This window comes from Mus musculus, chromosome 3 (assembly GCF_000001635.26).
Source record: "Mus musculus strain C57BL/6J chromosome 3, GRCm38.p6 C57BL/6J".
In the NCBI taxonomy this organism is placed as follows: domain Eukaryota; kingdom Metazoa; phylum Chordata; class Mammalia; order Rodentia; family Muridae; genus Mus; species Mus musculus.
Window position 1 is genome coordinate 159,865,545 of NC_000069.6, and position 25,534 is coordinate 159,891,078.

Below are 25,534 nucleotides of genomic sequence, written 5' to 3' on the forward strand. Positions count from 1 at the left end.
CAGAAGTGGATGCTCACAGTCAGCTATTGGATGGGTCACACGGCCCCCAATGGAGGAGCTAGAGAAAGTACCCAAGGAGCTAAAGGGAACTGCAACCCTATATGTGGAACAACAATATGAACTAACCAGTACCCCGGAGCTCTTGTCTCTAGCTGCATATGTATCAAAAGATGGCCTAGTCAGCCATCACTGGAAAGGGAGAGATTCTTATACAAAGACTGGTGTATGACTGTGCTGTTTTGTGTTCTTGACACGAGGTAGTACATTGTGACACTCTTTCTTCCCATAGGTTATCTTGGCTGCATTACACATAGCATTTTGGCTAACAAGTTATAAATTTTGAGGCATTGGCACAAGCTTGGAAATATAATTCAAATGTCTGGTTTGCAGAGCAGGAAGCATGAACAGATGAGTCATTTGGTCTTGTGGAAGCCTTTTGTGCTCATTTCATGTGTGTTTAATTTTTGCTGTTTTAAGCATCATGGAGTAATGTAATAACAGACTTTTTCCAGGAATATAGCTTAGAGTTAGTAATTTTATGTACTTCTGTCAGATTTCTTGATTCAGCCTTTCTTTGTTGGTAGATACTAAAGGTGAGTATTGGTTTTTTAATACATATTCAGGCCATTGGATTGCATGTCTAATGAATGCAGATTTTATGTGCTGAACCTCTCACAGGACCTTTTATGTACATTTTATTATTTTATTCAAAAAGAAAAAATGGCACCAATCTTTAGTCTAAGATAATTTCATGTTTACCATAGCATTTCACATTCTATATAAGAGCTTGCTCAGTGTTCTAAAGCACTTTGATTTAGAGGGTCCAAGCTGAGAGAGTGATGCAATATGTATTTAACTTATGGTTTCAATAAAGCAATTCTATTCATCTATCTTTGGCACCAGACACAATTGAGAGATTATATGTCAAACACTTAAAAATACTCATCTGCTTAAGATGTAAACATAATTTTTTTTGAGTCAAGGATTTCTTTGTGTAGCTTTGGCTATCCTGGAACTTGCTCTGTAGATTAGAGCCTTAAACTTAAAGTGATCCATCTGCCTCTGTCTCTCAGTTATGAGATCAAAGGTATATACCACTACTATCCTGCCATAAAATATTTTTAAACTTTTAGAATCAGAATTAATTGGACTGCTGCAATTTCTGAAACTTTGATGTTAAACTGTCAGTGCCATTCATTCATAGCTTTGTGTCACAGAGAAGTATTTTTAGTAAGAGCTTGCTACAGAAAGTTACTTTGCATTTAACTTTTGATATTCATGGATTGTGTGTTGCTATGTGGATATTTATCTGTTTGTTGCTATGTGGTTGTATGTCTGTATATTTGTGTGCTTCTATGTAGGATATGTAGGTTGTCATGTGAATACACTTGTATGTTAACATCTAGTTGCTGTGATAACATCCTAGACAAAAGCAAGGAAGTAAAAGTTATTATAGTCTTAGTATAGTCCATTATGGAGTCAGGAGTTTGAGGTTTCTGTTTACTTTGTGTCCACAGTCAGGAAGCAGAGAGAGATGATGAACTCTGGTGTTATTATTATTCTTTCCTTTTTCTGAAATTGAGGAGGAGGAATATCCCACAGAATGATGTCAGCTACATCTAGACTAGGTACTCCTACTTTAATTAACGTAATTGAGATAATCTCTCACAGACATGCCCAGAGACTTATTTTCAAATTAATTCTAAATTCTGTCAAGTTGAATGGTTAATTTACTTTTACAGTGTACACCTGTGTATGGGCCTAGTGTGTATATGTGTATTCCTGTATATTGCCATGCATATGTATCTTCCTGTTGATATGTGGTGTGTGTGCATCTGTTTTGCCATATTCCTCTATATATTGCCATGTGGATACATCTGTATGTTCATGTGGAGTATATTTGTTATTCTGTTTGTTTGTATTATTGTGTGTGTGAACTATATCTGTATTGCTATGTAGGATGCATATTGCTACGTAGTTAACATATATGGATATGCATGTGTTTGTGTTGCTCGGTGTGCGTGCATTTGCATTGCATGTGGGAGGGTGTGTACATCTGGGTGTCACTATATAGGTATATGTGTGAGTGTGTGTGTGGCCATGTGGAATATACATGTAAACCCACATATTTGTCTGCCTCTCAGTATTGAGATTTAAAAAGTGTGATGCTATGCCCAGCTATATGTTACATGTTTCTATGAATTGCTGTTTGAATGGTTTGTGTGTCTGTCTGTCTGTCTGTCTGTCTGTACCTGTTTGTTGCTATTTGAAGTATGTGGACATCTATGTGTTGCTTTGTGAATGCATGTGTGTCTGTGCTATCATGTGAATATATGTGCATTCCTTTTTGTGAATATTTGCATCTATATGTTGTGTTATATATATGGGTATGTGTTGATATGCTACTGTTTGGGTGAATGTGAGAACATCTACAGGTTGGCATAAGCAACATATTTGTTTATATGTCTTGGTAGTAGTCATTTAGCATAGAGGACTTCTTGCTTTATTCATTAAAAGATGTTAGTGTGATTATTCATTGAAAGTGGCTTTCAAGAATTACTATAAAAAATGAATTGCATCTAAGTATAACCTATTCTGCTCAAAAGGGTATAGCTAAGGTAATTGCTAAAGTCCTGTCTCTGCAGATACTCTTTTACTTTGAAATAACTGTTACTTAATTATGAAGTAATAATTTGTTCAGTAATCTGGTAAGATTTAATTAGCATGGTTGAAATACATGATAATTTCACCTTTAAAGTAAATGCAGTGTTAAAACATGTGTTTGATCATTATAGCTACAGAAACTGAGTTAGTTGATTCATAAATGCTAAATCAGTTTAACACAAGTATTTGTATTTTCTGTAGCTAAACTTTTTGAACTTCCATTCAGAGACACTTTTCAGACTTAAATATTTGCTAATAACAATGTTTTCAGGAATTTATCTTGGATGGCTGATGTACAGGTTTGGCTCACAGTTATTAGCTGTCTGGGACATTACGATTTCAACCAAATAATATCTGTCTACTTAAGTTTTACAGTCTAGTTCATGTGTTTCTTTTTACTCATAATTAAGGCTTTTGAATTTATCAAAGGTTAAGAAGAGTGTCTCAGTGAATAATATTAAAAATCCAACTTTTAAGTTTGAAGCAGGAGGATTTTCATGAGTTCAAGACCAGCCTAGGTTAAGACAGTTTAAAGCCAAATTCTAAGCTTAGAATTCTATTATGCCAACCAAGAACTTTGGGGACTTATTTGAATAAGTTACAGGTATGACAATAACACATACATCTAGCCATTTTTCAGTTCAGGTACTATATCCCCTTTTCTCATGTTTTCTTCCGTCCTTCTTAGACTGTCTGGTACTGAAACACCTAAGTACAGATCATGTATCATATGAGTATTCATTGGACACATACTTTATTAGTAAATGTTTGTGGGTAGGATTGGCACTAGCCTCCTGAGTGCTGGAATTATAGTCCTGTATCACTATACTTGACCTATCTTCCAGGCAATGGAGGCTTTTCTCTACATTCCAAGGTGAAGTAGATATTAAGGTTCTTACTAACATAGTTCACATGAAAGCCTGGAATTATTTATCTATCTAGGAGTCTCTAAATAAAAATTATTTGTTCTTCGTGTGTCTCTTATGCCTTTTAAACAATACTTTGTAGAGCTTAGCAGGGTCAGCAAAGTAGAAACCAAGATAATTGTAGAAATGTACCTTAGCTAGAGAGGAAAGGGCTGAAACAGACAAAGGTAGGAGTCATCCTGTAAAACGTTCCTTCTACTGCTAAGTGTAGTAGTGGCACATTGCTTTAGTCCTAGCACTGAGAGGCAGAGGAAGATGGATTTCTAAGTTCCAGGCCAGCCAGAGCTGCATAGCAAGAACTGTCTGAATCAATCAACCAATTAACTAAAAGTGTTCTTTCTAGTTATCCAAACTCAAGCATGGACATCTGTAGGTAAGGTGCCTGCTTATGCCCTTCTAACCTGATGGTGCCCTTGCTCTCTGAACTCACACTTCCTCTACTTCAAGAGTATACCCTGGAGGGGAGGTGGGGAGAGTATGCCCTGTAAGCCATTCCAGACTTCTTATACAGCCAAAGTCTTTATTCAAACCCTTGTTGGAACAACTTTCTATCAAGATATGGCTGTCTGTCAAATGCACAGCCTTCTATAAAATTGTTTCTTTATTTAGTTACATACTTCTGGGTAGTTGCAAAGTGATGCTTTGTTACTTGTTTTAAGACAAAAGAAATGAAAAGTTCCTGTTGACTTAAATGGAAACTATTTGTCACTTCAATAGTGACTAATGTTTTGCTTTTAACTTTTCTAGATGATAGCTAGCTCTTGTATCTCTCCCAGTCCATCTTTAAATTGCAGGTTTTAGAAGGAATAAGGCCAATGATTTAACATTGACTCAGCTTTGAGTATGAAAAATGATAGTGGTTGGTTTCATAGTTACTAGTGAACCAAGGTATCATTTGGTATAATAATAGAAAGCTGACTGGAGCCAATGAATGTTCTTCCAAAAGAAATACAGGTTTACTCTATTGGATTATATTTTTATTCAGAGTTAAGTTGGTGATGATAGCTGGAATTTTTATATCACTTTACTCATTCCTTCTACATATCAAATAATCAATTTTTCCCCTTTCTCAGGCTAAATGTAGAATTCATCATAATTATATTTAAATTTATAGTAATTATTTATGCCTATATTTTTTATCATTCACATATCTCACATTATTGGTGCCTATAGGTCTACTTAAGTAGCTGACAGTGTCTAGCATGTAATGGGTGCTCACAATAGTCAAATATGAAGTAATGTGTTTGAAGGATCATTTTTTTTCCTATGAGGTAGCTTACCAACCCTGAATTTGTCCAGATCTTACTGATTTCAAATCAATTTAAAATTCAATATATTGTAGTGCCATATTTCAAAAACATTGTTGAAATACAGATAAGGGAGGAAAATATGACCTGTGTTTGATGTAATAATGTGAACAGAGCAATGAGTGGGCCAACCTTTTTATGAATACTTTCTATAGCTTACCTGCATGCATACATACCTTCAGTGTTCTTAGCCACCAATATAAGAGGCTAAGAGTTCACAGTGACAAGACATAATTGTTTTTTGTTACATTGTCCTTCTTGCTAACTTGTATTGGGATGAGTCAGCTTCTAGTTTTTACATTTTCAATTAAATTATATTCTATAGATGTGTTCAGAAGACTTATAATAAGTTCTGAGGCAGCTAGGTGATACTGCTTTCCTAGTCTTCAGATACTGAAGAGTGATTTTTTTTTTTTACTCTTTATTTGAGCAGACATGACTTGGTTTATGAACCTGAATCTAGGTAACCCCCTTTTAACACTATTGATTTTCAGACTCATAGTAGGGACTAAGACTTTTGTTGCAAATACAGTGGACTGTGTCTTATTCAAAAAAATTACAGATAATTTTTACTTTATTTAGTTCTTTTTGTCATATTTTAAAATCATTTTCAAAAAGAACTTAAAATTCAGGTTTTTTTCTGGTTCTTTTGAGATAGCATCTCACTATGTAGGTCTGTCTCTTCTGGAATTCACTTGTAGACTACACTAACCTCAAACTACCAGAGATCCTCCTGCTTCTGCTTTCTGGGTTCTAGGATTAAAAGACTGTGCCACCATGCCTGGCTCATTTCAAACATATTTTGATTCTAGATACTGTTTTATGATTATCTAGTCACAATTTTGGCTGCATCTAATGATATCCCAGCAACCAGAAAAAAATTGCATATTTGGCTCCTTCTTTCTCCTTCTCCTTCTCCTTCTCCTCCTCCTCCTCCTCCTCCTCCTCCTCCTCCTCCTCCTCCTCCTCCTCCTCCTTCTTCTTCTTCTTCTTCTTCTTCTTTATATGTTATATACACTGAGTAGTCACACTTAGCAGCAGTTAAGATGTCATAAACATATCGCCAAAGTAACTTTAAGTGTCTATGCTTGGATATCAATGTGCTATTTACTTTCTCAAATACTATAAACATTGTTTTCCTTTTAGATACTAGTAGAAAAGCAGAAATGTTGAATTATGCGCAATTTTTAAGTTTTAAATGGTTTTGAGGCTATCTTATTCTAGTGAATAAAAATATTTCTCATTCTCATAGTCTAGCAAAGATATGCTTTTGAAGCTTCTTCTGTGTTATTGCCAAGGTCTCTTCAAAAATATGTGTATTCTTGATAATTTTATTTTATGGATAACATACTGGGTTAATAAAAATATTAAAATAAGGTTGGCTGCTACAGTCTCCCTCTCCCACACAAGACACTGAGAATGAAGCAGTGCTCTGTTGTTCTATGTGGAATGTGGTTTTGGAGTTTAGCTGAGGAACTCAGCTTGTTATTTTAATTTTTGTATGATGAGTAAACGACTTGTTTTTTTAAGCAAGTAAAATAATAGAAAAAGATTGGGTTCGTTTTTGGAAGAATAGATGTTTTTAAATGTAAGCATTTTCTGCAACAAACAGTCAGTTTGATTAATGTTATTTAAAATGGAATTTATGACTTGTGCCTCACTGTTAGTTTCTAACCACATTAAAATGGATCCAATTAAATGTGTCATTTGGTCTTTCTAGCATCAGGGAACTGTTTAGCTGACCAAAATAAGCAATGTTTGATTGTGTCATTTCTAATAATAAGCTAGACAGATGGCTTTAGATAAATTAGGTATACAAAATCTTTATGGTTGTATGGTTTTGAGTTTAACAAAAAAATCCATAGCATGAATCCACAGAGATACCATGCCTGTGGAATCAACACCCAACATCCAAGGGCTTGCAGTTATTCTTCTTCAATACAGAAGTTCCTTGAACTAAGTAGGATTCTGAAGTCAGCATAGGTTCTTTTAGCAGTGGTTATGATAGAGCTAAGAGAAATCTTGGAAGTTAGCCAACTTGTTTCATAGATAAGAGTCCTGAAGCTCGCACAGATGCAACTAACTTAAGTTGCAACCAGGTCTCAGAAGCAGTATCTAAATTCAGAGACTACTCTCTACAGTGCCCCTCACTCAGTCTCCCAGCTCTTGGAACACACTGGAATTTTGTGACAAAGATTTGAATGGATATGGTAACTGAATTAGATTGCTTACAAGTGTATGGTGTAATTAACTGGAAATACAATGGAAGGCTTGTGGAGATACTTTTGTGGCTCTCTGGAGGTGACAAGAGGGTCCTCACTTAGATCTGGAGGATTTTAGAGTGATTGCTCCCCAGCTGTAGATGGCAGTGTACAATGGAAAGGAAGGCAGAACTGCAAAGAGCATCAGCTAGAAGTAGCCACTTCAGTAGAATCTTTTCTAAAACAAGAAAACACTCTCTTTTCAGCTCCAGCACCCACAACAGCAGTACCCTACACGGCAATAAAATGTGTGGATGTCCGTAAGAACCACCATAAAACAAGATGGCTGGCGCCTTGGGGACCTAACAAGTGTGACAAGATCCGTGACATCGAGGAAGCAATTCCAAGGGAAATTGAAGCAAATGACATTGTGTTTTCTGTACACATTCCCCTCCCTTCTATGGAGATGAGTCCATGGTTCCAGTTTATGCTGTTTATCTTGCAGCTAGACATTGCTTTCAAGCTGAACAACCAAATCAGTAAGTACCCCAACTGCTATGGTCAACTCTGGAATTTTCTTCCTAGGACTGTTATTGATGATGCTAACTCCGATAGTTATTAGTTGTTTCCTGCTTCCTGTGCACTTTCTGAGCCCTTCATCTGAATCAACCCATTTGATCTTTCCAAATCCCTTGAGGCAAATATCACTAAAATATCACACACACACACACACACACACACACACACACACACATATATCGCTTGGATCCTGGTGAGGTTGCCCACAGTCAGACCCAAGACTGCAAAGGTTTCAGTCCAAAACTAAAAGGTGCCCTAGCTACTAAACATCTTCCCCTTCTAGTACTAAAAAGGAGCTTACCTCAGTAGAGGAAGGCCCTTTGTGTTTAATTGGATTTCACTACTTCTATGGAGTGAGACTATGGATTTAGAAAAAGACACTTATTCTAATGGGGTTGCTAGCCCAGGAGTATCCATGATCCCACTAAAACATTTTGTTTTTAATTAATTTATTTATTTTTCAAACTTATTTGGTTGCATCTAGGAATAGTATTAAGAATTTTTGATTGAAGGATTTTTTTGTTTGTTTGTTTTGGTTTTTTTTGTTGTTTTGCTTTTCTGAAACAGAACCAGAAATGTGAGGAAAAGAATTAAGTATATTGGAGACAGCTTTATCTGGTGCCTGAAAATGTACTAAAGCACCTTTTTAAGCTTAAAATTCTATTTTAATAATAAATCTAATAATTAATTATATTAATTATACTCTGTATAAGAATTGGAACTTCCTGGATCTTGACATTTTATTTTAAATGAGCAAATAGATTAGTCTAAGATTTTTTCTTTTTCTATTTATTTATTTATTTATTTATTTATTTATTAGATATTTTCTTTATATACATTTCAAATGCTATCACGAAAGTTCCCTATACCCTCCCTCTGCCCTGCTCCCCTACCTACCCACTCCCGCTTCTTGGCCCTGGCATTCCCCTGTACTGAGGCATATAAATTTTGCAAGACCAAGGGGCCTCTCTTCCCAGTGATGGCCGACTAGGTCACTAAGATTATTTTTTTAGGAGGCAACATTTTCTTTTCCTCATGCACTCAGTCTCTTACCCTTGACTTCAAATTTGAGTGCCTGTAGTGGCCAAATGCTGTACTTAGCTGCATGTGTAAATACACACAAAAACAACCTTTCCGAGCTGGTGAGATGGCTCAGTGGGTAAGAGCACCCGACTGCTCTTCCAAAGGTCTGGAGTTCAAATCCCAGCAACCACATGGTGGCTCACAACCATCCGTAATGAGATCTAACTCCCTCTTCTGATGTGTCTGAAGACAGCTACAGTGTACTTACATATAATAAATAAATAAATCTTTAAAAAAAAAAAAACCTTTCCTTAATTAGGTAGAAAAGACAAATATAAAACTCACTATGACAGTTTGATAGTATGATGTAGCATTGGATGCTGTGACCAAGGTATGCATAGGAGGCTATGACAGCACCAAGGAAAGCTTTTCTTAGACTGAGCAGACAAACTGTAAATGTAAGTTTTGTAGATGAGAGTGACAGAAACTTTAGATGAATATCAAAGAGAAAAAGGTCTGGTAAAAAGTTGGAGGTAAGTATTGAAGTAAGCAAAACATCCTAGAGACTAGCACTAAACTTAACTCTTACCTATAACATTCAGAGGAGTTTCCAATGTATCTAGCTAGTCTCTTCACTGTTAACTTCCTCACTCATTCATTGGTTGAACAATTCATTCATTAACTAATTAATTCAAATTTTATTAAGTCATAGCCCTACATTAAATACTGAATACCGAGAATGTAGTTTTCACAAGACTTGATTCCTGTAAGGGGATAGAGGAGAGGGTGTCTACAAAGCAGATCTAAAGCTACAAATGAGAATGACTGTGTGTTTAAGAAGTACAATATACAATGTAACATAGGAGCTTTGGTATAGAGAGAATTTGGTAGGAGATGAGTTAAACCATTTTTCCACCTTAAAAATTTGGGTTGAGCTGGGCATGGTGATGCACGCCTTTAATCCCAGCACGTGGGAGTCTGCGCAGAGGCAGGTGGATTTCTGAGTTCAAGGCCAGCCTGGTCTACAGAGTGAGTTCCAGAACAGCCAGGACTACACAGAGAAACCCTGTCTCAAAAAAACAAAAAAAAACAAAAAACAAAAAACAAAAACAAAAACAAAAAAAAACAAAACAAAACAAAAAATTGAGTTATAGTACTCCTAGAATTGCAATACATTTAGGAAAAGAGAATTAAAAATAAAGGATTACAGGAGTATGAGGTGGGTAGATGCCTTGATTTAGCAATGTTTGGACAGAGAGATCAAGGATACAATGTTCTGTTATCTTGGCTGTCTACTTGTGGCATTTCAGAAGTAATCTAATGTCTCTTACATAGATTCCTACCTCCTAGCTCTAAGTCTTACCTAGAAAAAGGAAAAGATTTTTTTCTGTAATAACTGAAATAATTGCTGCCTACTGGCAGTATCTAGGCTGGATAATAAATCATCCAAAATTTATCAACTTAAATCAAACAATCATTTCTTATTTCTCCATTGCTTTGTCTCAGGAAGCCAAGCCCAACTTAACCAGAGAGTCCCTATTTCAGTCCTTTCAAGGCTTCAAGTCAAGGCTTTAGTCTGAAGATTTTGAAGTTACACTGGGGGATGGTGTCTACTTCTAGGCTCACTGGTGTGGTTGGCTATCTCTTGCCCCTCATGTGGATATCTCAGGTTACCTTACAATGCTACAGTTAGCTTTCTTAGGGATAGTCATTCAAGAGTCACATGAGGAATGTAAGCCAGAAGCCACTCCAACTTCTGGTATTCTGTCACTTCTGATACCTTCTATTGGCTAGATGCAAACCTGTAAGTCCAGCCCAAATTCAGGAGCCTGCTAGGTAGTAGTATCACTGAAGACCAAGATTGCATTTGAAACATGTTTCTATTTAAATTGTTTTATTTTGTGTGTGTATCACACAAACCACAGTGTACTAATGGATGTCAGGACAGTTTATGGAATTTGGTTCTCTTCTTCTATGATATGGTTCCCAGGGCTCTAACTCTGCTCATTGGACTGAGTGGCAAGCATCTTTACCTGTTGATCTATTTTATTGTCCCCTGAGTTCATATTTACATCCAGATGAGAAGGTAGTATAATAGAATGTCTATGAGAATGCTTAAGAATACCCCTAAGATAGATTTAAATCCCCAGATTTATTATTTCTTATCAAAAATTTAATTGTGTGCATATATGTACATATGTACATATGCAAACTTGTGGGTGCATGCATGCAAAGGTGCTTGTGTAGAGATTTGAAAACAATTTTCAAGAGACAGTTCTCCCCTTTCACTGTGGATTCTGGGGATAGAACTCACATTATAAGGCTTATGCAGTGTTTTAGTTACTGTTCTATTGCTGTGAAGAGACACCATGGCTAAGGCAACTCTTTTTTTAAAAAGCATTTAAGTTAACTGTAGTGGCATAAGCTTTTAATCTCAGCACCTGGGAGACAAAGGCAGGAAAATCTGAGTTCAAGGCCAGCCTGGTCTACAGAGTGAACTGGAGTTACACAGAGAAATCCTGTCTCAAAAAACATTTACCAGAGGGTTTGCTTACAGATTTAGAAGGTTAGTCCATGATCATCATGATGGGAAGCAGACAAAGATGGTATTGGGGCAGTAGCTGAAAGTTCATATTCATTCTGATCTGCAGGCAACAGTAGAAAGACATTGGGCCTGGAACCGGCTTTTGAACCCTCAAAGCCCATTCTTAAGAATATGCCTACTCAAACAAAGCCAGACTTCATAGTCAAAGGCACACCTTTTTCAAACAGTTCCACTAACTCTATGTTGGCAATTCTCATTTGAACCACCATATGCAGCAAGCACTTTTACCTGAAGAATAATTCTAGCACCATTTCTTAAAATTTCTACAATGTTGAAAAATTTTTAGAACCTTTCTGAGACACTTTTCTTTTCATTTTTTATTAGATATTTTCTTCATTTACATTTCAAATGCTATCCTCTTAGCCCCCTATACCCTCCCCCTGCCCTGCTCCCCAACCCACCCACTCCTGCTTCCTGGCCCTGGCATTCCCCTGTACTGGGGCATGTGATCTTCGCAAGACCAAGGGCCTCTCCTCCCACTGATGGCCGACTAGGCCATCCTCTGCTACATATGCAACTAGAGACAGAGCTCTGGGGAGGTACTAGTTAGTTCATTTTGTTGTTCCTCCTATAGGGTTGCAGACCCCTTTAGCTCCTTGGTATTTTCTCTAGCTTCTTCATTAGGGGCCCTGTGTTCCATCCAATAGATGACTGTGAGCATCCACTTTTGTATTTGTCAGGCACTGGCACAGCCTCACAAGAGAGAGCTATATCAGAGTCCTGTCAACAAAATCTTTCTGGCATATGCAGTAGTGGCTGGGTTTGGTGATTGTATATGGGACGGATCCCGGGTGGGGCAGTCTCTGGATGGTCCTTCCTTCCGTCTCAGCTCTGAACTTTGTCTTTGTAACTCCTCCCATGGGTATTTTGTTCCCCATTCAAAGAAGGAGCAAAGTAGCCGCACTTTGGTCTTCCTTCTTCTTGAGTTTCGTGTGTTTTGCAAATTGTATCTTAGATATTCTAAGTTTCTGGGCTAATATCCACTTATCAGTGTGTGCATATCATGTGTGTTCTTTTGTGATTAGGTTACCTCACTCAGGATGATATCCTCCAGATGCATCCATTTGCCTAAGAATTTCATGAATTCATTGTTTTTAATTGCTGAGTAGTACTCCATTGTGTAAATGTACCACATTTTCTGTATCCATTCCTCTGTTGAGGGAAATCTGGGTTCTTTCCATCTTCTGGCTATTATAAATAAGGCTGCTATGAACATAGTGGAGCATGTGTCCTTATTACCGATATGCCCAGGAGAGGAATTCTTCTGAGCCACTTTTTATGTGCAAACTTTGAATAAAAATATCTAATTAACCAAGTCATTTTGAAGAATAAATTTGTGTAATATTCCTAGGATGTAGTAACTATTTAAAAAGAAAAAAGAAAAGAAATACCTTATTCCTGAAACTCAGCTCATTTTCCATTTTTTTTCCTACATTTTGTCTAATGGAATTAAGTTTTTACAAATGAATTTTATTATTTAATCTTAATCATTTCTTTGTTTGAAACATCTTTAATGACCAACAAATAAGGCTTGACAATTCAACGTTCTCTCCATTCTGTTTCAAAGCTTCTTTTGCAGCCTTCTTATTGTTGACTTGCATGCATTATTATGCTCATTCTCATATTCTGTAAATACATCCAGAGATTGTTTCTCTTAACATCTTTGCTCATGTTAATGTTTCCATAGTTCTTCTCCTCCTCCTAATTCTCTTCCTCCTCCTCCCCACCCCTCCTTGTCTTCTTCCTTCTTCTTTTTCTTCATGCTGAGAATAGGCCTCATGCATACTGAACACATGTCCTACCATTGAGCCACACCTCAAGTCTCATCTTCTCTTCTTTTACCATTCTTTCTTTCTTCCATAGATGAAAGGCTTCTTGTTGAAAACCTGCTAATTCCTCAAGACATGCCAGTTGTCACATGGCCCTAGAGCTGCACAGATATTTTCTCTTTTCCTTTGTAAATGCAAGTTATTTTCCCTGAATTCCACTATTGGCAGAGTAATGTCCATTTTAACAATCTAGCACGACTGAATTATTTTCTATAGCTCCTAGGTAGATCAGTTCTCTGATTGTGATAGTGTTTACATTTGTTAAACTGTAGCTTTGTGTGTAGGGATCTGTGAATGAAAATGTTTCTTGGATCAGATCATTCTCCTGCTACAAAAAGGGATAGCAAACAACTGATGGAGGTGCTTGCCCTTTTCCACTCCAAAACAACACATTTGTTATTCAAGCAACATTTCAATAACCAGTGACACTAATTCTAGTTGTAGCTAGAATTATTGCTTGCATGAATAAATTTATGTCTGAGACATTTACAATTGAATTGAAAGGGTAATGCATTGCTAGGAATAACAGCTTGTTGCCATAGCAGCTATTGTTTGGTGTAATACATAGAGAGGATTTTAGAGCATGGATCTGTTCATTGGGTTGTGGAAAAAATGGATCATTTTGATATTCTGCCTTTTGTGTTTTGTAAAATTCCTGACCTATGATCAGTTTTATTTTCAGCAGCAAAGTTATCTAATAAAGTAAATCACAGCAGCTGGTAAGTTTATGTGAAGTTTTGGAAGTTGGTAATACATTTCTAAATTTTATTCTACTGAATTTATAAAAGATTGCTAAGTAAATACCTGAATACAATCTACTCAGCCTGTATAATGGTACCTGTATGTACATATCCCAGGCTACTCACTTGGTATTGGATAACTGATTGAAGGGCTCATCCCTGGGGAAGATCATTTCTCCTAGTCTCAGCATTTCTAGTTGTCAATAGTTCTTTTTCTAGCATTGAGACACCATGAACTTTCCCTTTTCTATGGTAGTGTGTTCATTGGTGCTTTCATTGTTCAGATCTCATTTAGGCAGCTATGTTGGTGAGACTCATGATAGAAGAGTATTTTTTTATTTGATTTCCATTGTGGGAATTGTCAAGCACATTTGTACAGACAAGACTTCCTTTGAAATTAGCCATTATGTTTGTACTTGTGGGAGATTGGCTTTGTTTTATGTGAGTGGAATCAGTAGGCACATTCCAAGTTTTTTTAATTACATGATAAGCATCATTCGTAAAGTTAAAGATTCTAAATATTACAAAATCTAAAACTTTCTTGAATGCTAACATGATGCTATAAGTAGAGAATTTCTCATGTAACCGCATGAAACAAATTAGAGTCAAAATGTAGGATAACTAAGTATTTATGTAAAATTTTAGGATATGTATATATATATGTAAAATACATGAGTTCCGTGTTATATTTGTCTCCTATGTCTAAGATACCTCACTACATATATTAAAATATTGAAAAATACAAATGAAAGAAAATAATTTTGGTTTGAAGTATTTTGGTTAAGAAATATTCGATTGCAATGTTTATACTTTGGTATATCTAGTCTCTCATACTTCTTTCAAGTTACCCATTGGCATGGTGGTCAGTTTTATATTATATAGGATGGTATCAACTATGAGTGATTTATAATGCTATTATATATAAGTATATATCAAATAATTGTATTATTTATAATTATAATTATTTAATAATAACCATCTTGTAGACTTTGAACTACTACTCTGTGAGTAAAATTCAAAAATATAGCCACTTCATATTCAATACAGATGTTAGTTAGGTCATATTTGCTTATAGGCATTTTTGTCCTAAGGATTTGTGACTTTGGTTTTCAGGTCACTGCTTAATCCAATTAATTTAGTTTAATTTACCAGATAAAGAAACTTTTAATCAGTGGCACCTGACCACTGTACATGCAGCTAGCTGGGTAAGAGCAGAATCTCTTTAATGTACACCAGCAGTATGGATTGATCCTTAAACTTTCTGTCTCCCCTTCCAAAGTATCCTTAGCTCTGAGGGGAGGAATTTGATGGCAATATCTTACTTAACAGCTGACTGTTCCTCTCTCTCTTTCATTCAAAGTATTCAGAAATACTTTGAGATTCCATCTTAAACCTGTCAGAATGGCTAAGATCAGTAACATAAGCAATTAGCACTAATGAGGATGACAGATGGATCTCTGTTAGTCCAAGGCCAGCTTGATCTAGATAGTGAGTTCCACTACAACCAGAGCTATATTGTGAGGTCCTGTCTTGAAAACAAAACAAAAACAAAACCAGAAAATTTTGTTATTTTTCTTAAACTTGAACTGAGAGACATTTGATCTCTGGGAAGAACTTGGAAGTCAAGAAACACACCAACAGCCAAGTGTGTGTGCTGGCTACAGACCTTTCTTGTGTCTTAGAACACTGATAACTAACCTAAGTTAAGGGCTTTAATCTTGGGAAGTAAGCATGCTTATGCTTATTCACACACTTGGTATTTGCATTTCAACTCCAGCCCTGAAATTTATACATGGTAGTCAGAGGTTTATAAAACCCTAGATAGGAACCTCAGTATGTGTATACCTTGAGTACCAAACTGTGTGTTGGTCATAAATTTTTGGAGAACACCATAAACTGTGAAGCATGGGAAATTTTCAGCAGTCTTAGGAGAATGTATCAAAAGTACACATTGATTTTACTTGACTGTAGACATAGTGACATGCACATTCCCATGTTTTGAAATAGTAGTAATTCAAGTGGGAGAAGATGTATATGAGAGACAACTTCTAGGACCAGAAGACAAGAAGAACAGGATATGGATTAACATTGGCAATATTTCTGGATGAAAGCAAAATCTCAAAGGAATTGATGTTGAGGGAAAAAATATTTCTTGGGCATCTCTTATATATGTTCACTGCTTGGTGTTCAAGGTTAAACCTCTGCTCTTCTCTGTGAAGCTATTACCACAGAACAAGGTTTAATAGTCTCCAAACTAAAGTTATGGAACTAAGTGATTTTCCCCCAAAGTCACCTGACTTGCAGGTGAAGAAATCAGAACTGACCCATATTTTTCTACCATGAAGTACTATAATGATTCCTAATGACATATCGCTATTCCTATAAAACCTTACATCTCCAAACTCTCTTCAGAGAAACTTGTTTTTAAAGTAGGTAACAATTAATTCAGAGACCCCTAGTAGGCCAACATGGAGTGAATAAAAGACTATGGAGTGTTCAGCCCTAAAAGAGGTGTACATACCATACATTTCCCATCAAGGGTCAGGGAACTTTATGAAAGAGGGGGCAGAAAAATTGTAAAAGCCAGAGGTAGGGGGTGGCTTCAAGAAAACAGTGTTTTCTGAATGCAACAATTGCACATATGAACTCACAGCTATTTTGACAGCATGCATAAGAATTATGCAAACTCATGCACAAAATTCCATGACTAATTGAAAAGTTATTGACATTTGATATGTGCTGATAAGGGTTTGGGGGAGAAGGAGGAAGGGAAGAGGGAGGGATGGAGGAGGAAGGAAGAAGTCATCTTTTTTTAATGATGTGATCCCAGGTAGGTAGACCATAGTATAAGGCTGGCCCTATCACAAAAGTAGTTGGGCAACATAAGCTGAACTCAAGGTATGGGAGGAGGGTGAAAACGCAAAATTGAGTGGTTGTAGAGTTGAAGGTGCAAGGTGGATATAGGAGGCTTTGGGGGTTATAATCAAAATACATTGTGTAATATAAGATTAAATAAAATTCAAATGCAGACTTATGAGGTTGGTCTGAATAAGTGTGGACCAAGTGTTGAATGCTATAATCAAAATTATAGAATGAAATTGATTCTATACTGACATTCTGAAGGTCATGTAGAGAAGGGATCTGTGGCTCTTCTGCCATAAACATCAATGGAGGCAACACTATGGCATGCAGTGCATGATTGAGACTTCTGATGAGTCTACTGAGACTTATCAGAAGAAGATGAGGAGGAGGGAGAGGGGAGAGAGAAAGGAAGGACAAGGACAAGGACAGGAGAAGGAAAGAGTCCCAGGACAGCAAAGCAACAGTATCTGCAGTCCATTGAGGACCAGAAGAAGCTGAATGCATTGTATGAATACATCCTATCTGCCTGCTGCAGCACTAGCTGCCCCAACTACAAATGGAACAAAGACAAGTAAGTACTTCAGACCTGCAGTTCTCATCTAGGCCTATGGCTGAATGATTGACTTCACAAAGGAATGCCTGGAAGCTGCATTACCTCTACTGCTGCCACACCAACATGAACTATAAACAAACTTACCCCAAGAATCTGATTCCAGGAAAAGTGATTGCTAAAATGAAGAACATAATGGTGACCTACAAAAAGAAAAGAGCATTGACTTATTAACCCTTTTCATGCGGAATGTGGCTGTCAGCTTTGACTTGAATCACTTCAAGCACCCGGATTCTCCAAGAATAATAAACATTTTTTAAAAATTGGAGGTAAAAGATAAACTCCTGAAAGATGGCATGACCCTTCAGTGTGTTACCAATATGACTTATTTGACAAAGAAATTAGGAGTTAAGTCATTATGAAAAAACTTGAAAATTACATATGTAACGTGGAACTGAAATGTAGATTCAAGATTGGAGACTAGATTGTCCTTTAATTAGATAGTAGCTGGAGACTGCATTTCTTCTTTTCTGTCTGGATCTCTTACTTGGTGGCACTCCTAACAGGAAACTACCTGTGAAGTTTCTAATGGGAGAAGTCACCAAGCTGAGCTAGGCTAGGTTCACACTGGGCTGGCTTCAGAGGCAAGGAAATCCTACTCCCTTTGCTTTTCAACTACAGACATAGCTTGGCTGAGTGACTTGGATTCCAAAGGATGCCAGTAATTGTGGGTTTTAGTCACAGAAGATAAAGATAAGAGGAGAGACAGGCTGTTTTTTTCCACAATTAAATGCTGCCTCTCGGGTTCCTCTGTCGTTAAGAGTCTGAGGGTCAGGAACCTCCAGCCATATTATTTTACCCCTGGATGCCTCCTCTCATCTGTAACCCCATCCAAGGGGATTAAGAATAGGTGAGTTGGAAAGACAAACATGTTCTGGTCTGTTTTCCCTTCCAAGTCCTATCTGTGGAGCAGATGAGATCCCTTCTAATCAGTGGCATAAAAGTTCTTTTAGGAACTTTGTTTCCTCTCTGTCTGTTGCCAGCTGCACAAATACAGTATGAGGAGTGTATAAAATCTAGGTTTTTCCTTTTATGATCTTGACAATGTTTTTTGTTTGTTTGTTGTTTGTTTTCAAGTATCTGAAACTCTGGTGTTTGGTATTTATTAACTGTTACTCGTATTAACCAGATTCCAGTTTTCATCCCTTATCATTCCTTTCCAATTGTAAGTGCCCTGAGAATTGAAATGGCTTTACAGTTATTTGGTTTTGTCCCAGTTCCTTAAGTATAGAGGGAAATTAGAAAGCTGATAGTGTTTTAGATTTCTGTCTTCATGAAATATTAGAACAAGAAAGTACTTCAGTAATCCTATGATCCAAAGTCAAAATTTATTGAAAAAAATGCCATATGTAAAGTGACTTAACTGGAGTTGAACTGTGGATAGAGGCTTTCCTAGAGCAATGAACAGTTTTTCTAATTTTCCTAATGTGCTACTCAGTGACATAATAAGAAATAGCATGTGCTTTTGGAACCTGGCAAATTTGGACTTAGATTGTGTGCCCTTCCCACCATAACAGGCTTCATTTTCTTCATTTTGAAATTATAAATGAATTATTCTGTTTGGTCTCTGTATGTATGAATATGTTTAAATATGCAGTAAGAACTAAAAGAGTAAGTTTGAAAGAATCATTGTTTCCTTTCTTTTCAAACAATATACGACCCTTATAAGAAAACATGTTTTCTGAGATCTCTTCAATTCAATATCAGAAATTGTGCCTTACTGTCACTTATAAGAACTTAAGGAAGGAGGGTTGAGTAATAATACCAATGAAGAAGAATCAGTATATACTAGAAATAGAAATTAGTTCCACCTATAGGAAATACCTTCTCTTTTTCTTACTACCCTCTGCATAAGGGAGTTAAGGTTGATCTAAAACAGTAACACAGCATTTACCTCCCTTGCTCAGGAGTGAGCAAGAGGCTGAGTATGTGAAGTGGTCAAGAAGATGAACAAGTCACTGAACTCACTTCCATGTGAACACAACTGATTGTGAACAATGGAAAGGGAGAGAGTCACAGCATTCTAGGAGTGCTCAGGAGGACTCTGTTCCACATGGTTCAGAGAAGTATGGAGGTCTGCACAGAGCAAACACCCACACAGATAGAGGGGTGCTGATCACCTGCAAGGCAAGAAGGCAAGGAAGAACCATTCCTGGATTGCAGAGCAGAAGGGCAGATCTACTTATCATTCTTGGTAGCTTTTAATTAGGGAGTAGTAACTGACATCTTTGGGGCTCCACCAATAGTCACATTTGTGTTTTGTTCTTTTCTCTCACTCAAACAGGCACATGTCTCCTCCACTTTCTTTGGAATGTTATTAATCTGTCCATCTCCAGGAAACCTGGGTAGCAGCAGAATATTCTCCTGTTGCCATCAGAGTTCCGCTTAGGGAATGTGTGGCTGGGTAATCAAGCAGGGCTGGCCTTATCTGCAAAGAGAACTCTGAATCCTTAGTGCAATAATTTTCCACATTCACAGTACAAAGCAAATACTCTGTGTGAGTAAAACTGGCTTGGCTCCAGCAATAACACAGCTGTTGAAACAGCTTAGTCACCGGGGCAATGGAGACAGTGTGGCAAGAGAATGCTGGGGTGCAGTAAGCTGACATTTAGCTGGCTAGCAGGGGCTCTGAGAGCCAGAACAGATCTGTGGGAGAGCTATGGAGAGGCTGCTCCCCGCCCACAGGCATCCCCTTGTTTCTTTTGAAGCTGAGCCATAATCCCCTCCCTGGGCAGGGTGCCTAAGGATGAAAACTGAACACATTTTATGACTGATGGGAGAGAAAGAACTGATTCTATCTTTCTAGACACCTGGTTTCTCTCTCTCCTTTATAATGACCTTGTTTGTTTGTTTGTTTGTTTTGTTTCTTGGTTTGTTTTTTTTTTTTAATGTTTCAAGCTAGTTAAAATATAATGTGAAATTTAGTTATAGTTGTTGGTGTGTTGGGGGTGGGGGTGAGGTGTTGTCCTGAACTTATAGAAAAAAACCTCAAGTAGCTCTTTAGTCTTGACTGTTCAGGTAATAGACCAGAAAATCAGAAGGAAAAGCTCCAACCCTTCTGACTGGTGTTTCCTGGATCCCTATAGCAAGAGCATCTGCTAGAGCTTTATCCTGAAGTTCTGTGGACAGATCTGATAAAATACTTTGTTGGTCACATAGGAATTTTGGAAAGCCTAATGAATTGCTAGAGAGCTACCCTGCTGTTCTTTCAGCCTTTGAACAGCTGACCTTCGTGTTTTTTCTTTATCCTGGGCTCTTTTTGCACTGTTTGTTTTGGAAGTTGTTGAGTTAAATTAGCCATCTCTTTCCTTTCCTGGTTACAGTATGAGAATGCAGCTGTCAGTCTGTGAACACTGCCATTGTCTATTTTTAGATTCAGTGTGAATAAAGCTCTCCTCTCTAATTGCAGAGAGAGAGAGAGAGAGAGAGAGAGAGAGAGAGAGAGAGACTGACTTTTACAAGCACCAAATCAGCTATTGTGAGTTATCCTGGGGAGAAAGCAAAGGGTAGCCACTGTCTTTCCAATCCCTCTTTGTCAGGTGTGTTTTCTCTCTGCATGAATGTTGATTATGGTCAAATAAGAATAAGTGTGATCACATTTGTTTTCCAATGTTTTAACATTTGCCAGCTTGGATTGTTCTGTTTTCTCTGGCTTTTTTATGAAAAAAAATACTATAATTGAGTTCAAATTCCTTACAAATTGTTTTTCTTTAGATGTTTTCTGTGTCATCCAATCACATAAAACAAACTGGGAGCTATGAAATACAATGGGCTGTGATTTTCTCTATTTAGCTTTCTAACCAGAAGTCTTCTCTGTACATAGCTGCTAGAAGTGCTTCAATAAGTGGAATACCATGGAATTTAGTAAAACTTGAACCCTTAGTCATCAGACTCTTCCTGCTGCTTAGCCCTGTATTCCTTATAGTCACTCTTGCATTTCCTTCATATTGAATTAATTTCTTTCTCTAATTATTCAGTGTTTTTTAGGGCTTCTATGGATTTTTAGATGTACAGCTTCTTTAATCTGTGGTTGCTTCTACCCCATTGTATCTTGAACTATTATACTGTAGTTAGTAGGTAGATATCACTTTGGATGAGCTGATTCTGAAAGTCACACCTTCTGTGGTCTATTGTTTAACCCAGTGCTCTTAAACACTTTGAGCTACCTATATACATAGGTTTGCTTTTACTGCAGTGCCCAATTTTCCAAACTTACTGTGATTAATTTGAGGGCAATGATTTTGCCTTATGCATTTTTATCCCCAGTACTGTTCATGGAAACCAGTAGATGCTTAGAAATATTTGGTTGAGTAAAAGAAGTCCTTTGGGATAGTACATCTAGCATTCAAGTTTCAGAGGAATATTAATCCTATCTCAGTGGCAATTTTGTGAACTGTTGTGGTTTTTGTCTCGTCATGGGTTTACCCTCGAGCTTTAACAAGCCAGGTTGAATAGATTGTCAGGCCTTGCTGTACCTAGAAGAATACTGCACATTTTTTCTTCTCTGAAATCTCTGTTTTCTCTTCTTTTTTTAAAGATTGATTTATTGTATGTATATGAGTACCAAAAGAGGGCATCAGTTCCAGTATAGATGATTGTGAGTCACCATGTGGTTGCTGGGACTTGAACTCAGGACCTTTGGAAGAGCAATCAGTGCTCTTAACCGCTGAACCATCTCTCCAACCCCCTCTGAAATCTCTTAGAAGTAGTATCATTTATTGTCTTACTCCTGAGGCTGGGAGCCATGATAAAGACCATTATTGTTTTAAACATAAAACCTTAAAGCAGCATTAGGTCAAAGAAGTTGTTGGTCTGTAGCTTCTGTAATTACATTTTTCCTTTAACCCCACTGGCACTTTCTAGCAGAACATCAATATATTATCCCCATAATATTATTCAGAAAAGAGAGGGGAAAATAATAACTTTCCTTAGAAGCCACCCTTTCTTCCTGGCACAGAAAACAGGTATACTGTGCTTTGGTGTGTAACTGGGAACTAGACTCATTACTTACTTTAGAGCTGTGATTAAACAAACAAACAAACAAACAAAAAACAGACAAAGATAACTTATAGAAGAGGGGTTTTTTGCTTACGGTTCCATAGAGATCAGAGTCTATCATAGCAGGGAGACATGACAGCAACAAGCAGTCATGACAGCTGAAGCAGGAGCTGAAAGCTCATATCTTGAACCATAAGTATGAAGTAGAAAGAGAAAACTGTGACTGGTATGTAGCTTTTAATGTGCCCAGTGACATACTTCCTGAAGAGAGGCTATACCTCCTAAATCTACCCAAATAGCTCCACTAACTGCCTCCAAGTAGTCAAACATCTAAGTCTATGATATCATTCTAATTCAAGGCATCACCAGAATTATGGGTCAAATAAAAGGGACATCCTTTTTTAAAGCATGCACATGTATGCTGTATGTTAATGTATGCATAAATGTATATAGAGGTAGGATTTGGGACAGGAAAGTAGGCAATAGGCAGGGGAGAATGCAATGTCACTAAAATAGAGCAACCTACACAGTCAGTGTATAGGATGTGATAGAGTGACAAGGATATTAGGTGAAGGCTTAACAAGATCTCTCAATGGATTAAAACACTTGTCACACAAGACTGAGAATCTGACTTCAGTCCCAAGAATTTACTTGAGGATGGAAAGAGAGAACTGACTTCACAAAGTTGTCATCTGGTTTCTACTACTGCATTTGCACTCTTCTGCATTATATACATACAAGAGTAAATAAAATTTATAAAGAAATATTTGATGGCACAAGAAAAAAAAGAAATATTTGATGGAAGGTGCCATTCATTAATTTGGTAAATATTTACTGAATATCTCTATGTTAAGACGTGGTACAGTGCTGGTGAGATGGCTCAGCAGGTAAGAGTACTGACTGCTCTTCCAAAGGTCCTGAGTTCAAATTCCAGCAACCACATGGTGGCTCACAACCATCTGTAATGAGATCTGATGCCCTCTTCTGGAGTGTCTGAAGACAGCTATAGTATACTTACATATAATAATAAATAAATCTTTTTTTAAAAAAAAGACATGGTACTATAACTGTTAGCAGGACTGAGGTAGACTCTGACATTCAGGAGCTTCTAGTATGTGTACAAAAGAGTTACATATACAGATAGTTAAGTGGGATAAAGTATACAGTTCTGGGTCAACAGATACTTTATGGGAACAACATATAGGAGACTGTGCTTAGCTGTGAATAGCTAAGAAAACATGGGTGAATAAGGTGAAAAACCTGAAGTTAAGAAGGCATTAGTTTTATATAAGCAGAGATGTTAAACCCTGTCTGCAGTACTTTGCAGTTAACTGTGTATATGGGTTTCCTTCTAAAATAAATTGGTGTACTAGTGAGGTGAGTGTAGTGTGCTCAAATGACAGCATTGAAATAGCAGCCTACATATTCTGGGCTTCTGTCAAGTACTTGGCATGCATTGACTTCTTTATTTCTCATGACCTTATTTCTCTTCTCATCTGTCTCCAGAGTTGACCTCCTTTTATTTGCCAAGGTTGGAGAGGAAGGGATAGCCTGGGTGGAATAAGAGAAGGGACCATAGGATATGGACCTGGGATCCTAAAGAGGAGCCAGATGATAGCTTACTATACCATTTATACAGTTTCCATTTTAGACTAAAGACAATATAAAGATCGACAAGTATGTTTTGTTTTGTTTTGTTTTTTGTTGTGTTTCCAGACAATGTCTCATTATATAGTTCCAGCTGGCCTAGAACTTGCTATAAAGACCATGCTGGTCTCAAACTCACAGAGATCTGCCTGCTGCAGCCTCTCAACATATTTTAGAAACTACCTTTCTGGCTGAAGTATGAAAAATTATCTCAATTAGGAGAATATGAGTTGAAAAGAGGAGTAAGTTTGAAAGATATGAAAATTGATGAAGTGAGTTGTTTTCCCCACAACCTATGGTACTTCAGATTCATTAATCTATAAACAACCGATACTCCAATAGTATTTCCAGTTGTGCAGCCTTAAAGTATTAGCTGCCTTGACTGCAATAGATCTTTTCTCAAAGGGCACACCTTTTTAAAAGACTTGACATAAAAAAATTATTTGTCTTTGATTATTGCATTTGCAGACTTTTAATTTCATCCAAGAGATAATGCATCAGATTATACAAACTAAAATACTTCTCCACAATGCAAATGTCTGACAGAATGGAGAAAGATGAGAGAGATGCATAGGGAGCTAACTGTTGGCTGTTTTATTAAATAATCATGCTCATTCATTTGTATAACAACTCACCCAACCTTCAGGGCATCTTAATAACACAGGCAGGGCCAAATTTGTAATTATGGCTGTCCAGTTGGCAGACATTTCATGGATATAAGATAGGGTTGGTTTTGCTATTTTCTTAATTGAAAGCAGTAGGAAAATACTAGTCAGGTCGGGGAGTTTTTGATTGGAGAAGGAGTGCTATGCTAGCACAAATAACCCCAGATTATGTCTGTTGAAAGCTGGAAGCAGGCTGGTTTGAGTTGCTTCCGCTTCAGGTTACCAACCGACCACTTGTGCCTGGGAATGTGGAAGAGGATTGTGAAAGCTTTTTAGTATTTTTCTCCCCAGGGTAAGGCCCCAAGCAAATCAAGGTTTCTCTGTGAAGCTATAAAAGCTTTTGACACCATATAATAATTCTTTATTTTATTTTTTAAAGATTATTTTATTTTATGTATGTGAGCATACTGTTGCTGACTTCAGACATACCAGAGGAAGGCAACAGATCCCATTACAGATGGTTGTGAGCCACCATGTGGTTGCTGGGAAGTGAACTCGGTTCCTCTGCAATCAGTGCTCTTATACACTGAGCCATCTCTTCTCTCCAGCCCAATAATTCTTTTTTTTTTTTTTAACAGAGGTTTTTATTGGTTTTTTTGGTCTACACAGAGAATTTCACAGCGCAGGAGCCCCTGTGGGTCATGTGCAGCACTTTCTGAGGCTGAGACTCTAGCACAGCTAATCAGGGCCTGCACAGGGACACAGGGAGAACTGAGACCTTCAAACACTAGAGGAGAGAGGGAGGGCTACAGGTGTTGGAGTCACATCTGGCTTGCCCACTGGGCACAGGAAGGTGAAGTCTGAGAATCTTGGGAAAGCAAATTTAGTCCCTTAGAATGCCTGCAGTATTTTAAAGCCCAGTTTGGGACAAACCCCCA

General features: G+C 37.3%; 1 protein-coding gene and 1 pseudogene across 3 annotated transcripts in view; both read left to right on the forward strand.

The window, feature by feature from the left end:
* Wls (wntless WNT ligand secretion mediator) overlaps window positions 1-25,534 on the forward strand; it is a 99,017-nt gene that overhangs the window by 25,895 nt on the left and 47,588 nt on the right. For all 3 annotated transcript variants that reach the window (NM_001356350.1, NM_001356349.1, NM_026582.5), the window contains one exon: window positions 7,365-7,637. In NM_001356350.1, the coding sequence (NP_001343279.1) occupies window positions 7,365-7,637 (273 nt within the window). The remainder of the gene's footprint in view (window positions 1-7,364; window positions 7,638-25,534) is intronic.
* On the forward strand, window positions 16,886-17,511 carry Gm19149 (predicted gene, 19149; annotated as a pseudogene).